Consider the following 20,549-nt stretch of genomic DNA (forward strand, 5'->3'; position numbering starts at 1 on the left):
TAATCCAATCCACTTTATTTATAGAGCACATTTAAAAACAACAAAGTTTACCAAAGTGCTGTACAAGTCCCACAACATAAGATTAAAAAAATTAAATTAAAGATTATATAAAAAAATGATATTATTTTTTTTTTATTCGAAGCTTCGAATTAAAATCGAAGCTCGGCCCCGAAGCTTCGATTGCCAAAAAAAATTCGAAGGTCAGCCCTAATTATTACTCCCTTATTGTATTTATTTAAAAAAGAATTGCCCACTTCAACACCTACCATCCTATTTGGGGGGATCTCTCATTGCAATCCATCTAAGGTTTATTCCCCCTTTTCTCCTATTAAGGTTTTTCCTGTGGGAGTTGTTCCTTATCATATAACTTTATATTATGTCCTAACTTTCAAGACACAGATCACGTTGGTAAGTTTTATGTCTGATTATCACATGTCCTCCTCACAACAAAACCATAGGATTCAGGTAAAGAATCAGCAAAATTCCCGTTAAATGTCGGGGTCTCTAGTGGGCCTTCATTGTCAGCCGAGACAACTTCCATATTGCTTACAGTACAGTAGAGATGAATGGCTAGTGACAGGATGGACTGAGCTGGTCTTCACATAGTGTCATTCCTGTTAACCACCACTAGGGGCAGTTTAGCTAACCGTGAGTGAGTGAGTGAGTGAGTGAGTGAGTGAGTGAGTGAGTGAGTGAGTGAGTGAGTGAGTGAGTGAGTGAGTGAGTGAGTGAGTGAGTGAGTGAGTGAGTGAGTGAGTGAGTGAGTGAGTGAGCGAGTGAGCGAGTGAATGAGTGAATGAGTGAATGAATGAGTGAATGAGTGAGTGAGTGAGTGAGTACAATAAAAACACAACTGTTGATGATATCAAGCCCAAAGTTATTATGATATAGTCATGAGCATACTAAGTAAGGTTAGAGGTGTTTGAAGGAAGTGAGGTCAGTGACACATACCCAGGTGTTTCATCAGGGCCAGGGGCAGGATGATGAAGATGGAGACGATAATGATGAGGTAATTTCCATTCATGAACCACTCCCTTAGAAACAGAACAGCAGACAGTCAGCAACGCAATGATATAACCCACTTGTGTTTTTAGAGCAGCCTTCCAGTACATCTTTTCACATTACCATGGTGATGACATGAGGCTGTATGAAAAGGGGAGTACCACTCAGTTTAAAAGTGCACTCAGAATTTGTCTTCGCTCTATCAGATGGCCAGCTACTGATGCAAAACTAGCAATGTACAGTCCATAAAGATTTCACATTTTTATTTGGATTTGTATATAGTCCTGTTGTTCTTTTTCTTATTTTTTTTTTTATTATCTTTTTCCCCCTCCTTCTTTTTCCGATTTTCTCCCATCCCACTGTTAGTCGTTATGCCAATTCCCAACCCCCTTCCTGGTTGTTGCGCACTTTCCCCTACTGTTGGTCCGAGAGGCCGGAGACTGTCACATGCTTTCCTCCGACGCATGTGCAGCCAGCCGGCAGCCAGCCTGGCCACGCAGATTCTCACTGGGAAAGTGTAACGTGTGGGAGGCCGCACTACCTCTCTCCAGATCCTACCTTCGCTGAGCAGGCGCCCCGACCGAACTGTAGGGGTCGCTGTCCACAACGCCCAGGACCCACCCACGGCTCCCCTCCCCCTAATTCAGCCAAACGAGTTAGTATAGCGATCAGCCCGAGCCAAGGCAATGCTGACTCTCCGGGAGTCGAGACCGCAGCCTCTTGCATTGGTGACGAGCACAATCTCCGCTACGCTACCTGACCGCCTCCTGTTGTTCTTTTTAATACACAATGGCAGAAATACATTTGGTGGCAGATTTACTGGAAAAGACTTTTAGGAGAAAGACCTTTCAAGAAAAGATGGAACTAGTGAGGACACCTAGCAGCCCTGTCCCAACCAGGGACAGTAACTTTCAATCGAGCCACTAGAAAGGTATACACCTGGCTTATACCAGGAGGAACATTGAACATTGTATTGCTGGGAATGCCTGTTATTTGCAACCGACAGATTTGACCACGACAGAGCATGACCGGAGGATGGGTGTGTTTCTCACTAAATAGCGTAGCGGAGATTTTAATCTGTGTCTGGTTTGCTGTCACCAAACATGTTTTCATCTGTGTCTTGTCAGGGCTGCTGTCACGGAATCATATGTTTTCATCTGTCAAGGTGTGCCGTCACCGAATGTGTTTACAGTTTTCACCTGTTATGGTGCTCAGACACCAGATTTTGTCTTATGAATGATGTGGCCTGGCAGCATGTGTGCGTTTAGGCCCAGCAGCTTGGCTGGAATCTGTGGGGAAGCCTGTTGAATCTTTACATGCTTGGTGGTTGTATGAGTACATTTAACTGGTTGTTTGTTCTTGTTTCTTTGGTAATGACATTGATTTGGGCTATGCAATGTCTGTGTCATAATACTGTGTATTAGTGGTGTATCCTTAATTGTTTCAGTCATACCCTGCCAGGCGTAGACTCAACTGAAAATTACCACAAATTTGTGATTTCACCTGGAAATAAAATCTGAGGCTGCTCCATAGACAATTAATGGGGCTCTGACATTGTGATGTCATAAAATGTTGAGTTGAGTTTTTCCACATACATTTATATATATATATATGAGTTTTTCCACATACATTTATATATATATATATATATATATTGATATTGCTCTTGTGTGGACATTCGAATTTGTTTGTATTTGAACCGTGGCGAGTCTGAAACCCACCAGGCTCGTCACAATATATATATATATATATATATATATATATATATAGAGAAGAGAGTCGATCCAGGCACTCAAAAAGATGTAAAATCCAGAGGGAAGATGGTTAAAAGGCCTTTATTAAAGGTGGCTAAGTCATTTAAAATCTAATCAACATGTTTCGACCATAGCGGTCTTCATCAGGATTAGAGTAAAATGTACAAACACATCACCCCCTTACATACCCACAAGTGAGTGTCAGGTGAAACAATCAAGCAATAAACACCAAATGATTGAACCGAGTGATAATTGGAAGGCACACGCAAGAGCGGAGCCATCAATCAGTGACAGTGTAGAAAAATAAAAAATATATATCAAACAGGCTATAAGTATAAGCATAGATAAATAATCAGTAAGCAATATACAGAAAAATATAATAGCCTATGTAGCCTATGTAAGGTACAAATAATACACACAATACAATGGCAATAAACATATAGGATAGAAATCAAAGATAACACATGAAGTCAATATCCTCATTTAGCCCAGGGGCATTAAGAGCGTCAAGGCTATGAATCCAGAATGTTTCCCTCTGATTGAGTTTGCGGATGCGGTCTCCGCCCCTAATAAGAGGTTTGATATGTTCAATGCCCACAATTTTCAGTATAGAATTGTTATTGTTGTGTACTTCTGTGAAATGTCTGGCTATGGGATAAAGATGATTTTTGGTTCTGATGGCGTATTTGTGTTCAGCTAAACGATCCCGCAGACGCCGCTTGGTACGACCTACATAAAAGATGCCAGGACAAGTACATGACAAGCGATAAATGACATGAGTGGTATTACAGTTAATAAAGTCATTAATCTTGTATGATCGCTGAGATTTAAAGTCAGTGAATGTCTTGGTTTGTATGACGTTGACACAGTGTGGACAATTCATACATTTGTAGGTTCCAATAGGTCTCCTAAGCCAAGACTCCTTAGTCGCGGGAGGAAGGTAGCTATGAACTAATTTGTCTCTTAATGTTGGAGCACGTCTTAAAGAAAAAACTGGAGGTTGAGGGAACATTTGTCTGAGAGTGGGGTCACTATCAATAATGGGCCAGTTTGCATTAATGATGCGCTTAACGTGTCCCGCTGCTGTGCTATATTGGGTCACAAAGAAGGGGCGGGACTGAGACTCGTTCCGTCGTCTACTTTTCTTGAGCAAATCAGACCTATTAAGTGTCTGTGCCTTATTACGTGCCCTTGCCACTACATCTGGATTATACGATCGATTTTCAAATCTGGTAGTCATATCAGCAGTCTGTTGATGAAACTCACTATCACTATCACAAATACGACGTAAACGTTGAAATTGACCAAAAGGAATGTTGTCGATCATGTATGGAAAGAGTCAGCTCTCAAGAGGGTGTTACGTGAAGTTTTCTTTCTAAAAATGGTGGTGTGTAATTTACCAAATATATCTTTTGAGATAGTAAGATCTAGAAAGTCAATAGTTGTTAAAGAATATTCTATGGACAGACGGATATTGTTATTAACACCCTCTTGAGAGCTGACTCTTTCCATCCCCCTCACATGATCGACAACATTCCTTTTGGTCAATTTCAACGTTTACGTCGTATTTGTGATAGTGATAGTGAGTTTCATCAACAGGCTGCTGATATGACTACCAGATTTGAAAATCGATCGTATAATCCAGATGTAGTGGCAAGGGCACGTAATAAGGCACAGACACTTAATAGGTCTGATTTGCTCAAGAAAAGTAGACGACGGAACGAGTCTCAGTCCCGCCCCTTCTTTGTAACCCAATATAGCACAGCAGCGGGACACGTTAAGCGCATCATTAATGCGAACTGGCCCATTATTGATAGTGACCCCACTCTCAGACAAGTGTTCCCTCAACCTCCAGTTTTTTCTTTCAGACGTGCTCCAACATTAAGAGACAAATTAGTTCATAGCTACCTTCCTCCCGCGACTAAGGAGTCTTGGCTTAGGAGACCTATTGGAACCTACAAATGTATGAATTGTCCACACTGTGTCAACGTCATACAAACCAAGACATTCACTGACTTTAAATCTCAGCGATCATACAAGATTAATGACTTTATTAACTGTAATACCACTCATGTCATTTATCGCTTGTCATGTACTTGTCCTGGCATCTTCTATGTAGGTCGTACCAAGCGGCGTCTGCGGGATCGTTTAGCTGAACACAAATACGCCATCAGAACCAAAAATCATGTTTATCCCATAGCCAGACATTTCACAGAAGTACACAACAATAACGATTCTATACTGAAAATTGTGGGCATTGAACATATCAAACCTCTTATTAGGGGCGGAGACCGCATCCGCAAACTCAATCAGAGGGAAACATTCTGGATTCATAGCCTTGACGCTCTTAATGCCCCTGGGCTAAATGAGGATATTGACTTCATGTGTTATCTTTGATTTCTATCCTATATGTTTATTGCCATTGTATTGTGTGTATTCTTTGTACCTTACATAGGCTACATAGGCTATTATATTTTTCTGTATATTGCTTACTGATTATTTATCTATGCTTATACTTATAGCCTGTTTGATATATATTTTTTATTTTTCTACACTGTCACTGATTGATGGTTCCGCCCTTGCGTGTGCCTTCCAATCATCACTCGGTTCAATCATTTGGTGTTTATTGCTTGATTGTTTCACCTGACACTCACTTGTGGGTATGTAAGGGGGTGATGTGTTTGTACATTTTACTCTAATCCTGATAAAGACTGCTATGGTCGAAACATGTTGATTAGATTTTAAATGACTTAGCCACCTTTAATAAAGGCCTTTTAACCATCTTCCCTCTGGATTTTACATCTTTTTGAGTGCCTGGATCGACTCTCTTCTCTGAACTCTGCATTCCCGGTGATCCAAGAGCACCTTAACCTATATTGAACTGAGCTAACCAAGTTCTCCCTTTTGAGCACCTGGTTGTTTTTTCTCCTGCTTGCTGCATATATATATATATATATATATTCTGTCTTTTTACTTACCCCGTGCTCGAGCTCTGACCGAGAAAGGCTTGGATGACCAGTGGTAACTCAGATTTCACAATGAACAGGTAACTGGACATAGCTAGTAAGAGGAAAAGATCATTTTCAACCATGAAAAATGTATATATATATAATATACATAACAGGACACATTATGGACATTACATTACATGGACTGCAGCATATTGTTTGATGTTTTGACTGCATACTCTTATTACTTTGCATGTGAAATGAGTAATGACATAATGGCTTTGAGGTTAAACTGCAACACAGACTATCACTTTAAACGGGTCCTACTAATCACCACAAAGTACCCCAAAATACCCACAAATACCCCAAAGTATACCCCAAAATACAGCAAAGTACCCCAGAATACCCCAAAGTATACCCCAAAATAAGTACCACAAAATACCCCAAATTACCCCAAAGTATACCTGGGAGCAATTTGGTGTTCAGTGTCTTGCCCAAGGACACTTCGGCATGTGAAAAGAAGGAGCTGGGATTCAAACCACTGACCAAACCATTGACCATATGATCATTAGTTGACCTGCTCTACCTCTGAGCCAGTATTTTGTACATTGAGGTATACTTTGGGGAACTTTGAGGTTCTTTGGGGTATTTTGTGATACTTTGTGGTATTTTAGGGTATACTTTGGGGTACTTTGGGGTACTTTGACTTTGACTGTTAATACAGATTGTTATTTGTGTATATATATCAATACAGAATGTTTTTAAGCATTTAAAATACATCTGGCGGGGATCTTTAAGGGGCACATCATCAAAGAACTCACACATATCCCAAAAGGTCTTGCACAAATTAATTTGGTTTGCAAGATATTGTTAATGAGTGTGAATTTATCCTCATGTGATGTCATCAGAGGATACCGAATCCTTGTGTTGCATTAATTACAGCGCAATGAAATTAATACCTCAGACGAAGAACCTTAATAACTCTGTCTTAATTTTTCATGACAGTAGACTAGGTTGAAAAAATAATGATCAAAACGAACTTATATGCTTATTCATCTCAAGGGTTCAAATGATGTAGATGAGACAAGGACACGGCGTCATTGATGCTCAGTTGAAATGCCCCTTTAACTAATAATCAGACATTGTTTCTATCTGAACCACAATTTGAAAATGACATATTCCAGGTGGCAAAAAAGGGGGATGTTTCAACATAATAATAAAATCACACTTACCACCAATGTTATGAAGAGTTATAACAACAGCAGCTAGTATCTTTCCTGGCTGTCCAAAAGCACGAAACCCCAACTGCTCATATGCACGAATACCTGAATGGACCAATAACAATATAACATTTAGACATCTATGCTAGGAGGATGACATAAATATGTAAAAGTAGAATCTGTAATGTTGTCAAACAGGGACCTTTAGGCAAAAGAGCCCTGCTTGGTATTGCACTCTTTTTTACATTTTTTGTTTTGGTCTGATGTGTGGGTTTGAGTTCAGGAACTTATTAGAATCTGAATTTCTCCAGACCTCTCTTGGCAGAGCCTGAGGTGTAGCCAGTAATAGTAACCCCTCCTCTATACCCACTCAACTCTCAACAGATTCCACCTTTAAATATAAAAATAATTCTCAGTTTTAATGGAATATTTGTATCCTCTGGGGTCTTTGTAAGGTGATATTTGCCATGCAGAATAATCCTGAGCTATTAAGTGATATGGCCTTGTTGCCACTATTAGCGTATATCATACTGTACACAAACTACAATCTTGAAATCCAGTCAAAGCTTATTTTTCTTTTTTGTGTGATGTTATTATGAAGCAAAACAACAACAACAACAACAACAACAACAACAACAACAACAACAACAACAACAACAACAACATTTTGAAACAATGTGAATCAAATCCTGTAAGATGCTTTTTTTGGTTAGCAGAATATATTGTAAACTAAATTGGAGGTCCTGCCAGTAAACAAAACAGTGAAACAATAACTTTGTAGGAACAGTATAGCTATCTGGCTTTGAACAGTGTTCTAAACACCCACATTCTTTCTGCGGATCGCTTTTGTTTATTCAGTTATTCCGTTTTTTTTTCTTCAAATCTGTCTGCTTTGTCTTTCCATACACGTATGTGTTTGTGCTCTTTATTTTAACTGTCTGAAGTTGACCCCCCCCCCCCATTTAACTGGGGGACATTGAACAGAAACTGAAAAAAAATATTTACAATAGTACTACATAACAGCAATAGTATTAGATTTTTTTTTGCCTGTTTTATTTATACAAATAATTTAATACATTTTATCTCTTTTTTTGCAGCCTGTAGATGATTACGAGCCAAAGAACCATTTTGAGTGCTATTTAGCACCATTTTTATTAAGAGTGTAGAACAGCAGTCTTTTATTTTTTTTAAACAATACAGTTTAATCTAATCTAATATTTGTGTGATGTTCTGAAAACAATATCAGCTTTATAGAGCAGAACAAGTTTAAGTGTGATTGTATGAACGTCGGAATCTTAAAATAAATGCTCACGTCTCTGCTACAAATTGACCCATATTCAAGATTTCTTTCCTAAAGTCTATCATCTCATGAATTATTCATACATAAGAATGATAAATAAATAGCCTATATGGATTTGTGGACTTTTTTTATATACAAGGAATGAGGAGCGGATGCCGCCCCGGTTCCAATAACATCGTTTTCCGTGTCTGTGCATTGGTTCTGAAATAGGTCTCAAGATAAATGGCAGCCTTTTTATTTATCTATTTTGACGTGCAACTTTACTAATATTACTAATATTTACTAATTACTAATATTTCCAGCAGTCCTACAGGTGAATAGGTTAACAGAACAGATGGTGTGCCTATGACTGCGTCAATGGAGCTAAAAAATATTATTCCCGAATGATAATATTAATATCTGTGTAATAAAAATATCAGTGTCCATCTCAATATCCGTGCTTTCCTGAATTCATATCTGGATTTGGGCTCATCCCTAAGAGAGAGAGGTCCTGACCCTGACCCTGTCAACAGTATGTTATAGAGAGAGGTCCTGACCCTGTCAACAGTATGTTATAGAGAGAGGTCATGACCCTGACCCTAACCCTGTCAACAGTATGTTATAGAGAGAGGTCATGACCCTGACCCTAACCCTGTCAACAGTATGTTATAGAGAGAGGTCATGACCCTGACCCTAACCCTGTCAACAGTATGTTATAGAGAGAGGTCATGACCCTGACCCTAACCCTGTCAACAGTATGTTATAGAGAGAGGTCATGACCCTGACCCTGACCCTGTCAACAGTATGTTATAGAGAGAGGTCCTGACCCTGTCAACAGTATGTTATAGAGAGAGGTCATGACCCTGACCCTGACCCTGTCAACAGTATGTTATAGAGAGAGGTCCTGACCCTGTCAACAGTATGTTATAGAGAGAGGTCATGACCCTGACCCTAACCCTGTCAACAGTATGTTATAGAGAGAGGTCCCGACCCTGGCCCTGTCAACAGTATGTTATAGAGAGAGGTCCTGACCCTGACCCTAACCCTGTCAACAATTAATATTACAGAGAGGTCCTCACCCACGACTCCAGCACTTCTCAGCAGTATGTGAATGGAGTAGCTGGACAGAAGGGCAATGCATGTCAACAGGATCCTGCAGGAACACAAACAACCCAGTCAGACACATCACCAGGGGACAAGTGTATTAGAATCTGAATGGAATTCTATTCTGCTCTGTATTCCATGGCTATCACCCATAGCAGCTTCTTTAGTCCTACAGGTATAAGTCAAAATGTGAATTGTTAGAATCATCTTGCACATATTGTTCAAATAGTTAACTTGAGGCTTAGTAATTCAGTAATTTTTGTGAAGAACTAAAACATTGGACAAAGATCACATGGCAATGTTTTTTTTATTTATTTATTCCAATACATGACTACGACTAACCATAATAGACGTGCCTATAAGCCTACTGCATGAACCCATGGCTGTGCTGACACACCAACACTGTGCCATAATTATATCTTGAAATCTGATTTATGAAGAAAGCCACATGCTCTGAATCTCACCATTAGTAAAACACATGGACACCAGCAGGCGACTCTCCAGCCGACTGTTCACTAGACTAGAGCAGCTTCCATTTACATTTAGGTCTAAATTTGTATTCAAATGTATTGTCATCGTACAGCACAAGTACAGTACAACAAAAGGAAGTTGGCATCTAACCAGAGTGCAAGGTAACAGTAAAGTGCATTAACAATATACAGTGTAAATAAATGTAAACAAGTGATTAAAATTGAATACATAAAAGGCTACTGAGTAATATGCTAATGTGGTGTATGTACAGTATTATTATGTACACTAATAAGAGTAGGTATGGGATATATACAGATATAGTAGTATATACAGTGTGTATATAAGCAGGAATATATGCAGGGGTATAAACAGGAATATATGCCGATATAAATATATATACAGTATTGTACATGGCTATCATACAGTGATGGGTAGACTTGAGGTTGAGGTAGGTATGTGTGATTACAGTGTAAGGCAGTTGTAGGCAGTGAAGGCAGTACATGTGTAAACTGAGTATAGACAACAGAGTCACATTTGCTTTTCTGTGAACTCTTTCAGGGGGACAATTTCCCACATGAGATAGAATTTTGAGAATGGAACATTCTAATGATGTAAACGATGATGTAAACTACAGTTCTAGAGTAGTTCTAGTGTATACAGGTAGCTCTATCAGCACAATTTGGCAATGATACGTACAAATATGAAAACTAACATTTTGCTAAGTTTTATTAACATCTGATGAGACCCAATTCATCCGACTCATAATGATAGAACAGTTGAGAATGACACAATTTTCAAATGTATGCATTTATTAAAAAAAAAAAAAAAAGTATCTCATCTACATAATCTTATGTTATGCAGGGAAATAAAACAGGGCCATTTTACCGTAAGGAGAAAAAGAAAAAAGAATAAGCTAAAAATATCTGGAAATTGGACTCCAGATGTTAAACAAATACTCCTTCCCAAAACGTGTCCAGCCAAGTGTAATATTTAACTTGATGGCAGCCAATGTACTGTCTGGCTGCTTGTCTTTCCATACACGTGTGTTTGTGTATACTTCCCAAACGTTTTGTGTGGGTGTACAGTACTTTCTTTTACTCTCTGTATCATGTGGGTGAATTCTAGTTCTAGAATTCTGCATGTATGTGTGTGTATATCACTTAAAGGTGGAGATACAGTAGAAGTGACATAAATTATTATAGACCTATCTCCAAACTGTCTGAATCATTGGTAAATAACCAACTCAAAGCAGTTCTCTCAAATCATTCTGTAATTAAGTCCACACCAATCTGGTTTCAGAGCAAATCATAGCACATTCTCAGCCACTACTTTAGTTGTGAATGGTATACTGTAGTAACCACCCTAGACAAAATAAAACATTGTGCTGCATTATTTGTAGGTCTATCAAAAGCATTCGATACAGTTGACATTCTCGTCATTTAAATAGACTGCACAGCATTGGTTTTGATGCTAATTCTTGTGGTTGGTTTCAGAGTTATTTGTCTGAGAGGCTTCATTGTGTGAAAACTTGAGAACTTGCAACTCTCATTTAATGTTCAGCAAGACATGCTTATTGGCCATAAGCTTGTACTTAATGCAAGCTAAACTAAATCCATGATGTTATCTAGGCCTATATTGTTTACAATGATTTGCATATATTGACTGTGAATGGGTCTGACATCAAAAGAGTTACAGAATACAAATATCTTGGCATCCAGCTTGATGAGAAATGTACATTTAAGTACAATCTTGTCAGTAAATTACAATAAAGGAAATTGGCTTTCCAAACCAGCTTCCCAATGATTAGCAGAAAGAGGGTTATTGAAGCAGTTTTTCTATCTTACCTGGATTATGGAATGATTTATAAAAGTGCTGGCCGCCCCTACTATTCTGAAACCTCTAGACAAGTCATATTTATGTGTTCTAAGTTTCTTTCATTTTGTAAATGATTGCCAACGATTGCCGTGTTAGCATTAGACATTGGTGTTGGTTATGAGACCAGGCGTGTTAGCATTAGACTACGTTGGTGTTGGTTATGAGACCAGGCGTGTTAGCATTAGACTACGTTGGTGTTGGTTGTGAGACCAGGCATGTTATTTTGTGATGCGCGACCCTCTTCATACAATCGTTGACGCCCACTTACGCTCATTCTACTGAGACAGTACTCTGATGAACCAGCAACCAGCTTGTCGTCTCATCTTCTATCTTGTAATTACAGGTTAGGAGTGTACACAAGAAACACAAAAGAATAAAATAATAAACACACAGTCTATCATTCTGTACTCAGATTTATTACGGCCCACGGGTGATAGATATGACAGTCATCACTGCAACCCTGTATGATGAAGTGGCAGAGAGGGGAAATAAACACCAGTATTTGATCAAACTCATCCAGCGCACCGCAGGAGTGTTCAAATCCACTTTAGTTTCATTCATAGTTGGATATAAAACATAGGAGCGAACAGCATAATGGAAAATGGCTGCATTTATATAGAGCTTCTATACAAAGCGCTTTACAATTTGTTCCTCACATTCACCCATTCACTCACACATTCACACACTGACGGCAGAGGCAACCATGCAAGGTGCCAACCTGCTCATCAGGAGCAATTAGGGTTAAGTGTCTTGCTCAAGGACACTTCGACACGCTGCCTGGTAGGAGCGGGAATCAAACTGGGAACCTCCGGATTACCAGACGACTGCTCTACCTCCTGAGCCATGCATGATTTTAAAACATGATTAAAAATCTGTGATAATTTTTTATCTTCTTTGATATTTTTTGCATCCCTGTTTTGTCTTATTTATTCATTGTCTCATTTGTTTAATACAATTTTCTTTCCCTAATTTTTTGGTGCTGTTTTTACCATTTGAATATGCCTGTAAATTCTCATCATCATTGTAAATGAGAGCTTGCGCTCAATGATCCTCAAGATTAAATAAAGATTAAATTAAATATATGTTCTCATTCTCCGTATCATATGTGTGAATTCTAGTCTTTCTCCATGTGTGTGTGTGTGTGTGTGTGTGTGTGTGTGTGTGTGTGTGTGTGTGTGTGTTTATGCATGTGTGTGTGCGCGCGCAGGCATGTGTGTATGTGTATGTGTGTGCTTGTGTTTTTGTATACATGTGGAAGCATGTGTGTGCTTGTGTGTGTGTGTGTGTGTGTGTGTGTGTGTGTGTGTGTGTGTGTGTGTGTGTGTGTGTGTGTGTGTGTGTGTGTGTGTGTGTGTGTGTGTGTGTGTGTGTGTGTGTGTGTGTGTGTGTGTGTGTGTGTGTGTGTGTGTGTGTGTGTGTGTGTGTGTGTGTGTGTGTGTGTGTGTGTGTGTGTGTGTGTGTGTGTGTACAGTTCTACTCACAGGAAGAAGATGATGCCAGTATTTGACATGGCGTAGGACAAGCCCAGGATCCCGCTGCCCATGATGGCGTTGCTGAGGTTAAAGGCAGACATCCCGAACGAGGTTTTCCCCTCAAACTGACAGACAGAGACACAGACTGGAGTCAGTTTAACGGATAATGTGTTTTGCGATGAAATGTTTTTCTCTGCTATCTGGCTGCAAGCTAGCCTAGCTTAAGCACAAATGAATGGATGTGGATACACATCAGCTATCCTAGGCATGAAAAAGACACCTCTCCAAGAGTTTTAAGCTAGGCTAGCTGATCCATATCCGCTTCCATTAATTTGTGCTAAACTAGGCTAGCTGGCAGCCGGATAGCTTTCTACTGAAAGCACAGAGAGGAAATTGATATCTATCTTCTTGCCTGACTCTAGAGAAGATGGTAAGCGCATTTCCCCATAATGTTGGCGTGTTCCTTTAAACTAGATTAGTCTAGTAGTTCACACAGGGGATCTTTACCTATTTCTCTCTGATAAGGCAATTTTTAAAAGAATTTAAAAAATGAAAAGGAAGAATTGTCACCATCTTCAGTGCCTTCTCATAGTGTAATGCAACACATAACATCGGCTTTTAGATTTGCCTCAAAGAAAGAACGTGTCTGTCATGTGATGCTGGGATGTCACATGTATACAAAAACACAAGCACACACATACACATACACACATGCCTGCGTGCACAGTTGCGCACACACACATACATACAAACACACACACACACACACACACACACACACACACACATGTAATGTACAGTCCCCCCACCCCACCCCACCCCACCTACCCACCCCCCCCCCCCCCCTCCACCCCACCTACCCAACCTCCTCCAATGTACAGTTTCTTCGTCAAATGTATATACTCTCTTTTTTAGACTATTTTTGTATCACAAACAGTACTGTATTTGTAAATCTGGTATGTCATAAATGTATAGATGTAGCAGTACTGTCTATCTGTATGTCATGTATGTCATATATGTTATGATGAATTGAAAATGGGGGACCCTGATGTAAACAAGACGAAAGTCTTTCTCTGGTCTGCATCCCCTTAACAATTGTCTGTATTGAGCTGTACTGTATTGTACCCAATACAATTGTACTGCAATATGTTAATACAATTTTCAATCAATCAATCAATCAAACACACAGTTTTTTTTTCTTGTCAAATGTTTTGCTTAGAGCTATTTTAGACTATGCCAGGTTTTTGCTCCGAAATGGTCAGCCCAACAGTCGGGCTTCGGGCCCATTCGACCTTTTTGACCCAAGCCCCCCAAGACTGACCTCCTTTGACCTCATAGCAGAGTTGTCAAGCCCAGACTCAGCCATTCTGTTCAGAGCACTTGCACAGAGCGGCTGAATCTGGACTGGAACACCCTGCTAGCTTAAGGAGACATTAAAAGTAATCACACTTTGAGGTGCCTGCTGTTTTCAGGTTTCAATCTTTTCTACGTCCATGGAAAACACTTGTGTGTCAGAATGGGTTTTGGACAAGCTGTTTCATGCAGAACAACATCTCCCACAAGTTGTTCTAGAGCGAAAAGGTGGGGGAGCATGGTGGCAGGAGTGATCCAAGGTGGGGGGGGGGGCATGGTGGCAGGAGTGATCCAAGGTAAAGGTGTGGGGGGGGGGCATGGTGGCAGGAGTGATCCAAGGTGGGGGGGGCATGGTGGCAGGAGTGATCCAAGGTAAAATGTGGGAGGGGGCATGGTGGCAGGAGTGATCCAAGGTAAAAGGTGGGTGGGTCATGATGGCAGGAGTGATCCAAGGTATGGGGGGGGGGGGGGGGGGGGGGGGGGGCATGGTGGCAGTGGCAGAGGTGCTCCGGGGGGGGGGGGGTGATCCAAGGTAAAAGACAGTAATGTAACTGAGTGGATTTGAACCTGGGACAATAGATCCACAGGAGGACGCACTAACCAGCTGAGCTAAAGAGTCAGACCTGTTAGCAGGTGCTGGTTGACTGTGACTGACTCGTTAGTAGTTTACAGTCGTCCTCACCCCAAGAAGTGCATCCTTGCACTTTATTTCGTCCACACGTGCACTCTGGGTTTAAGGCAGAGATCCCACCCCCATTGCTATGAGAACCTGAATACAGATTCACGGGTCAGTGAGATCCCACCACTGTCACCAATGTAACCGAGTGGATTGGAACCTGGGACCATAGGATCCACAGCCGGTGGAAGGAGTGATACAAGGTTTATTTATGGCCTGCTTCAGTCTTTACGGACTATGCATTATAACACACATTAGAAGATTCATTCATGAGTTCGTTTTTCTTGGAACATATTTGTACTGATGTGTTGAGAATGTCCAAGAAGTGTTTGTGATTCCTTGGCTAAAGGTAGCTTGCCTTCTCTTTTCTGCTTTATGTTAAGAGTCGTGGCATCACATACAGTACTACTGTGTGCCATTTGACTCTGTTTGACGGAGGTTCTTCGAGACGGTCAATATCAATTTCTACACACCGGAGGTCCCGTTTGCACACATCCTTTGTATCTGAGAATTGGGCGTCCTCTTTTTACACCGCCATCATCCAGTCCATCCTCACCCTCTCCATCATCACCTGGTTCCCTGCAGCCACGGTCAGAGACAAGGCCAAGCTGCAGCGGGTGATACGCTCGGCGGAGAGGGTGATCGGCTGCCCCCTTCCCTCCCTCGAGTCCCTACATTCCACCAGGGCCTTGAGGAGGGCGAGGAAGATCATGGCAGACCCCGCCCACCCGGGTCACAACCTCTTCAACATGCTCCCCCACGGCAGGCGGCTACGGCTGCCCAAGACACTAAAGTCCCGCCACAGACTGAGTTTCTTCCCCTCAGCGGCTCGCCTGGTTAACAAGTCAGGTGTCCCCCTGCTCCACCCCCCCTCTATGGCGAGCTGCTAGGGCTGGACTTCTGGACTTGAACTATGCTGCACTGTATCCATGTCCCCTACCACTACCACTGCACTTTACTGTCTTATTGTTGTCTCACTGTTCTGTCCTGTTTTGCACTTATTTATTTATCATTATTATTATTTTGTTGTTCCTATTTGTGAATAATCATGCACTGAAATGTCAAATCACGTTCCATTTGTACCTGTACAATATGGTGAATAAAGTAATCTGAATCTGAATCTGAATCTCATTCATTTGCATTGAGTAAGTTCCCCCATATTTATCCCTCTGTTTGTAGCCTGGGTTCATTAATCTTGAAATGGTTCTATATAGTGTGGGTTCATTGATCTTGAAATGGTTCTATACAGCCTGGGTTCATTGATCTTGAAATGGTTCTATACAGCCTGGGTTCAATGATCATGGTAATCAATGGTAATTTCAGTCCATAGACATAAATAAAAAAATAAGTAAACAATCAAACATACAGAACATTCTTGCCTGTAGACGATGAATACTGTGTTCACTGGAGAACATCCACTGAAACATTTTATTAAATGTTGTTCCTATCAAGGGGAGGCCATGTTGGTGTGTTGTGTGTGTGGCAGTGTAGTTATTGTTCTTCATAGACTCACATCTGTAAACTGGCATCTCTTTGCCCCATCAGTCTTTTGTGGCAGGAACTCCTCTTCTTCTGTTGGTACTCTGTAACATCAAACCAAAAACGGAAGAAAACAGTGATGGTCTCTTATGAATGAATATATATTGTTTATGCTTATAGCAAACCAGCTCAAAGTGTCACTAACTGTTATGTTTTGGCTAAGCATGGATTGTGCTGAGAAAGGATTCCACTGATCAACATCATCGCTGGTAAGTAAGAAATCGGGCTAGTGTTACAAAAATCACAACTATCACTTGAAAATATTCACTCTATTTCTCTACCCTTTTCTCAAAAGATGACTTCACATTGCATGTCAAACACGTCTAATGGAATAGATTTTTAGACTTAGGACCCGCTAGATTGATCCATTGTGTTAACCCTTTCACTACCACACTACATAAGGTTAACCCCTTCACTACCGCACTACAGATGGTTAGTGTGGTAGTGAAAGGGTTAACCTTCTGTAGTGCGGCAGTGAAAGGGTTAACCCTTTGTCGTGTGGCAGTGAAAGGGTTAACCTTCTGTATTGTCACAGTGAAAGGGTTAACCTTTTGGTAGTGTGGTAGTGAAAGGGTTAAATACATCTGTTTTTAATTGTTTTTCAATGAAGAGACAGTGCTGGACAGGGTTGATTTGTGTCTGTTTTGACGGACAGAAAGGTTCGGAGTGGATGAACCTCTGGAATTGACGGATATGTCGCCATCCGTGAGTGAATGTTGTGTCTGCAAATGCATGATGACGTCCGCTCCTTTAAAACACACCAATACCTTCCGTCTGTTTTATCTCCATTGCGATGGATCAATGTTGCCCTTATCACTTAATTATGACACGTGTTGTTTTTGTCCCTTTGAGCATTTAACAGTAACACACAATGGTTGTGTTTTCAATTCTTGATTTAGCATGAATTTGTCATCAAGTTTGATTTTGCATGCTTGGCTGAGAACAACCTCTGCAACACCTGTCTCTTCATGCATCATGCAATATCAATCAACCCAAAAGTATCATGGTAGTATGATGGTAATTTCAGTTTTGCAATGGCACCAGCCATTGTATGAATAATTTACCATGGTACAACCATGGTAGAAATTATGTATCACCATGGTACCACTTTTGTAATTGAATACCATGGTATAATCTAATCTAAACCACAATACCATGGTATAATCTAATCTAAACCATAATATCATGGTATAATCTAATTTAAACCATAATACCTCATCTCAATCTGATGAGATTACTACTATGCTCCCTCAACACAGTGTTTCCCCCGCAACACAAGTTTAGGCCCCATGTTCCCTCAAAACTAATGTGAGAAACCCAGAAACTCCTGTGGCAAATGATGTAGTGTACAAGAGCTTCTGCGGACAGCAGCATGCGGAGTATGTGCACAGGAAGTCAACTGCTCCAAGGGGGAGGGTCTTTACAGCTACTAAACCTCCTCCCTTTCCTGGAATGTCCTTAGAGCTGCTAAACCTCTAGTTGATCACCAGTTGTTGAAATTGGAGCTCGATAAGAGAAAAGGGATGACCAAAAATTGTGTATCACATGTTCTTCCATTATGCACACGAGGACACACAATCATGCCATGAGCACAATAGAACACACTGGAGGTGTGTGAACATGCCCTTGTGCTTCAAATTGATTGGTCTATATACAATATTCCTCAGTCTGTCAAAGGAGATCAGACTCAACTTCACCAAAGTGCAACTTAAAGGGATTGTTCAGATTTTTGAACATTTTGGACATGGATCCCAAGCTATTAGCTTACTTACAGAGTCTCGTGGTCGGAGTTCTGGCCGGGTTTCTTTACACAGGCTGGAAATGGCAGAAATGGGGTCACAGAACCCAAAACGTTTGAATCCACACCACAACATGCAGGCAAAGCATTACCCATTTCCAAAACAAAACCACGGTCCTTCAGCATTTTGAAACCACCACATTACCTGTGAACAGGCTCCAGTGTGTAGTAATACACTGGCTTTCTTCTAGAAACAAAATAGTGCCAAGTGATAGCAGAATCTGAAATCCTGTAGGACCATGGTTTTGAGTTGGAAATGGGTAACCGCCTTTGCTTATAATGTTGTGGTGTGAATTAAAACCCCTTTGGTTTCGAGACCCCATTTGCTTTCCGGTTCGCTCGGAACCCAACTATAGAACAACAATAGAAATCTCTGTTTTGACAAACTTTGTTTGTACGAGGAAGTCAGAGGTAAGCGACAGCTGTGATTGGAGGATCAAGAAAAGGGGCAGGGTTTGAGACAGGTCTATTCTACCCCTCCCCTGTCTCGAACGTCAAGAAAAGAGGGCAGGGTTTTGAGACAGGTCCATTGGACAATACGAAATTGGGAAAGGGAGAAAAAAATTTAAATGGGGAGAAAAAGTAGATAATTTTTTTTTTAAATCTCTGTTTTGGATGGAAATGTGAATATAAACAAAAGGGAGCTGTTTACAAGAAAACTCTGTTGGAGACATTTAACCCTTCACTACCACACTACAGAAGGTTAACCTTTCACTACCGTCTGCAGTGTGGTAGTGAAAGGGTTAACCTTCTGTAATGTGGTTGTGAAAGGGTTAACCCTTTGTCGTGCTGCAGTGAAAGGGTTAACCTTCCGTATTTTTGCAGTGAAAGGGTAACACTTTGGTAGTGTGGCAGTGAAAGGGTTAATTAAGATATTCTAAGTATGAAATTACTCCAAAGTCATTTTAGACCCTACGTGTTACCTGTGAATGGCCGACACACCACAAACCGCCTGGGCCGGTCCTTTATACCGGCAGCCATCAGGCTCTACATTCAAAGGGTTCGGACGGCCGGCTCTGCTGCCAGAACTATCACTGTCAGAACTCGGGACTTGAGAACTAGAGACTCACATCACCGTACTGACTATCTTGTATTTTGCACTAGAGACTCGTATCACTGGACTGTTATCACTGGACTATCTTGTATTTTGTACTTTTTTATATTATATTGTATTTCTATTTATATTGTATCCATAGTGTATATAGATACTGGACTGTATAGGACTGTGAAGCTATGCATCCCCCACCCTGAATCCCCCCCCCCCCCATGTTGCTTTGACACCCGAATTTCCCCAAGGGGATTAATAAAGGATCATCTTATCTTACTAAAACATGGGCTGAGGGGAAATACGGCTCTGAAATTGGAAAAGAAGAGAAGAAATGTTCTGAGGGAACACTGGCTTCTCAAGGATAATGTTCTGAGGGAACACTGGCTTCTCAAGGATAATGTTCTGAGGGAACACTGGCTTCACAAGGATACCCAAAGCAGACCCCGGACCGAGTAGAAGTAAGACTATTTCAGCCCTAATCAGTCTAACAACAAACGATACTTATTTGTGGAATGAATCATGCGCGATAGCAGTGTCTACTGTCTTCACACCAAGCGGGAAACATACCCGTCTTCCAAAGGGGCAAAGCCATGGTGGTGGTGGTTACCATTTGATAGCTTCTGCAGTTCCATACTTATTGGAAGGAGTTGGTGTGACCGTCCGCTCACTTCCTCCTATACTACACTTCAGATGAGGTTAGATCTGAAAAAGAAAAAGAGAAAAGACCAAGAGACTCAGTGAATATAATTGCTTTGGAACCCAAGATGATGTCAATTCTGCAACTTTGTGTTTCTTTTTCAGGGAGGGAATTTCCACACAGCAAGTCAACTCTATGCTAGGTTTAGAGTTGGTCTATCTAAGTTGCTTTGGTGGACCACATGTCTGTGTCCCAAAAATACACACATGCACACGCGCACACGCATGCACATTCACACGCACACACACACACACACACACACACACACAACACACACACACACACACACATACATACAGATGCACCTCCTTGC

At 40.9% G+C, this 20,549-nt stretch overlaps 1 protein-coding gene across 1 annotated transcript in view; it reads right to left on the minus strand.

The window, feature by feature from the left end:
* The window catches only part of slc38a5b (solute carrier family 38 member 5b), a 50,195-nt gene extending 29,952 nt beyond the window's left edge, over positions 1 to 20,243 (minus strand). Inside the window, exons 1-7 of the mRNA XM_084333205.1 lie at positions 20,107 to 20,243; positions 16,668 to 16,737; positions 13,135 to 13,250; positions 9,283 to 9,356; positions 6,937 to 7,029; positions 5,735 to 5,816; positions 952 to 1,034 (exon numbers count right to left, since the gene is read on the minus strand). Of these exons, the coding sequence (XP_084189331.1) occupies positions 952 to 1,034; positions 5,735 to 5,816; positions 6,937 to 7,029; positions 9,283 to 9,356; positions 13,135 to 13,250; positions 16,668 to 16,737; positions 20,107 to 20,171 (583 nt within the window). The 5' untranslated portion in view covers positions 20,172 to 20,243. The remainder of the gene's footprint in view (positions 1 to 951; positions 1,035 to 5,734; positions 5,817 to 6,936; positions 7,030 to 9,282; positions 9,357 to 13,134; positions 13,251 to 16,667; positions 16,738 to 20,106) is intronic.
* Positions 20,244 to 20,549: the final 306 nt, after the last annotated feature.

This window comes from Notolepis coatsorum (assembly GCF_963971535.1).
Source record: "Notolepis coatsorum genome assembly, chromosome: 17".
Classification (NCBI taxonomy): domain Eukaryota; kingdom Metazoa; phylum Chordata; class Actinopteri; order Aulopiformes; family Paralepididae; genus Notolepis; species Notolepis coatsorum.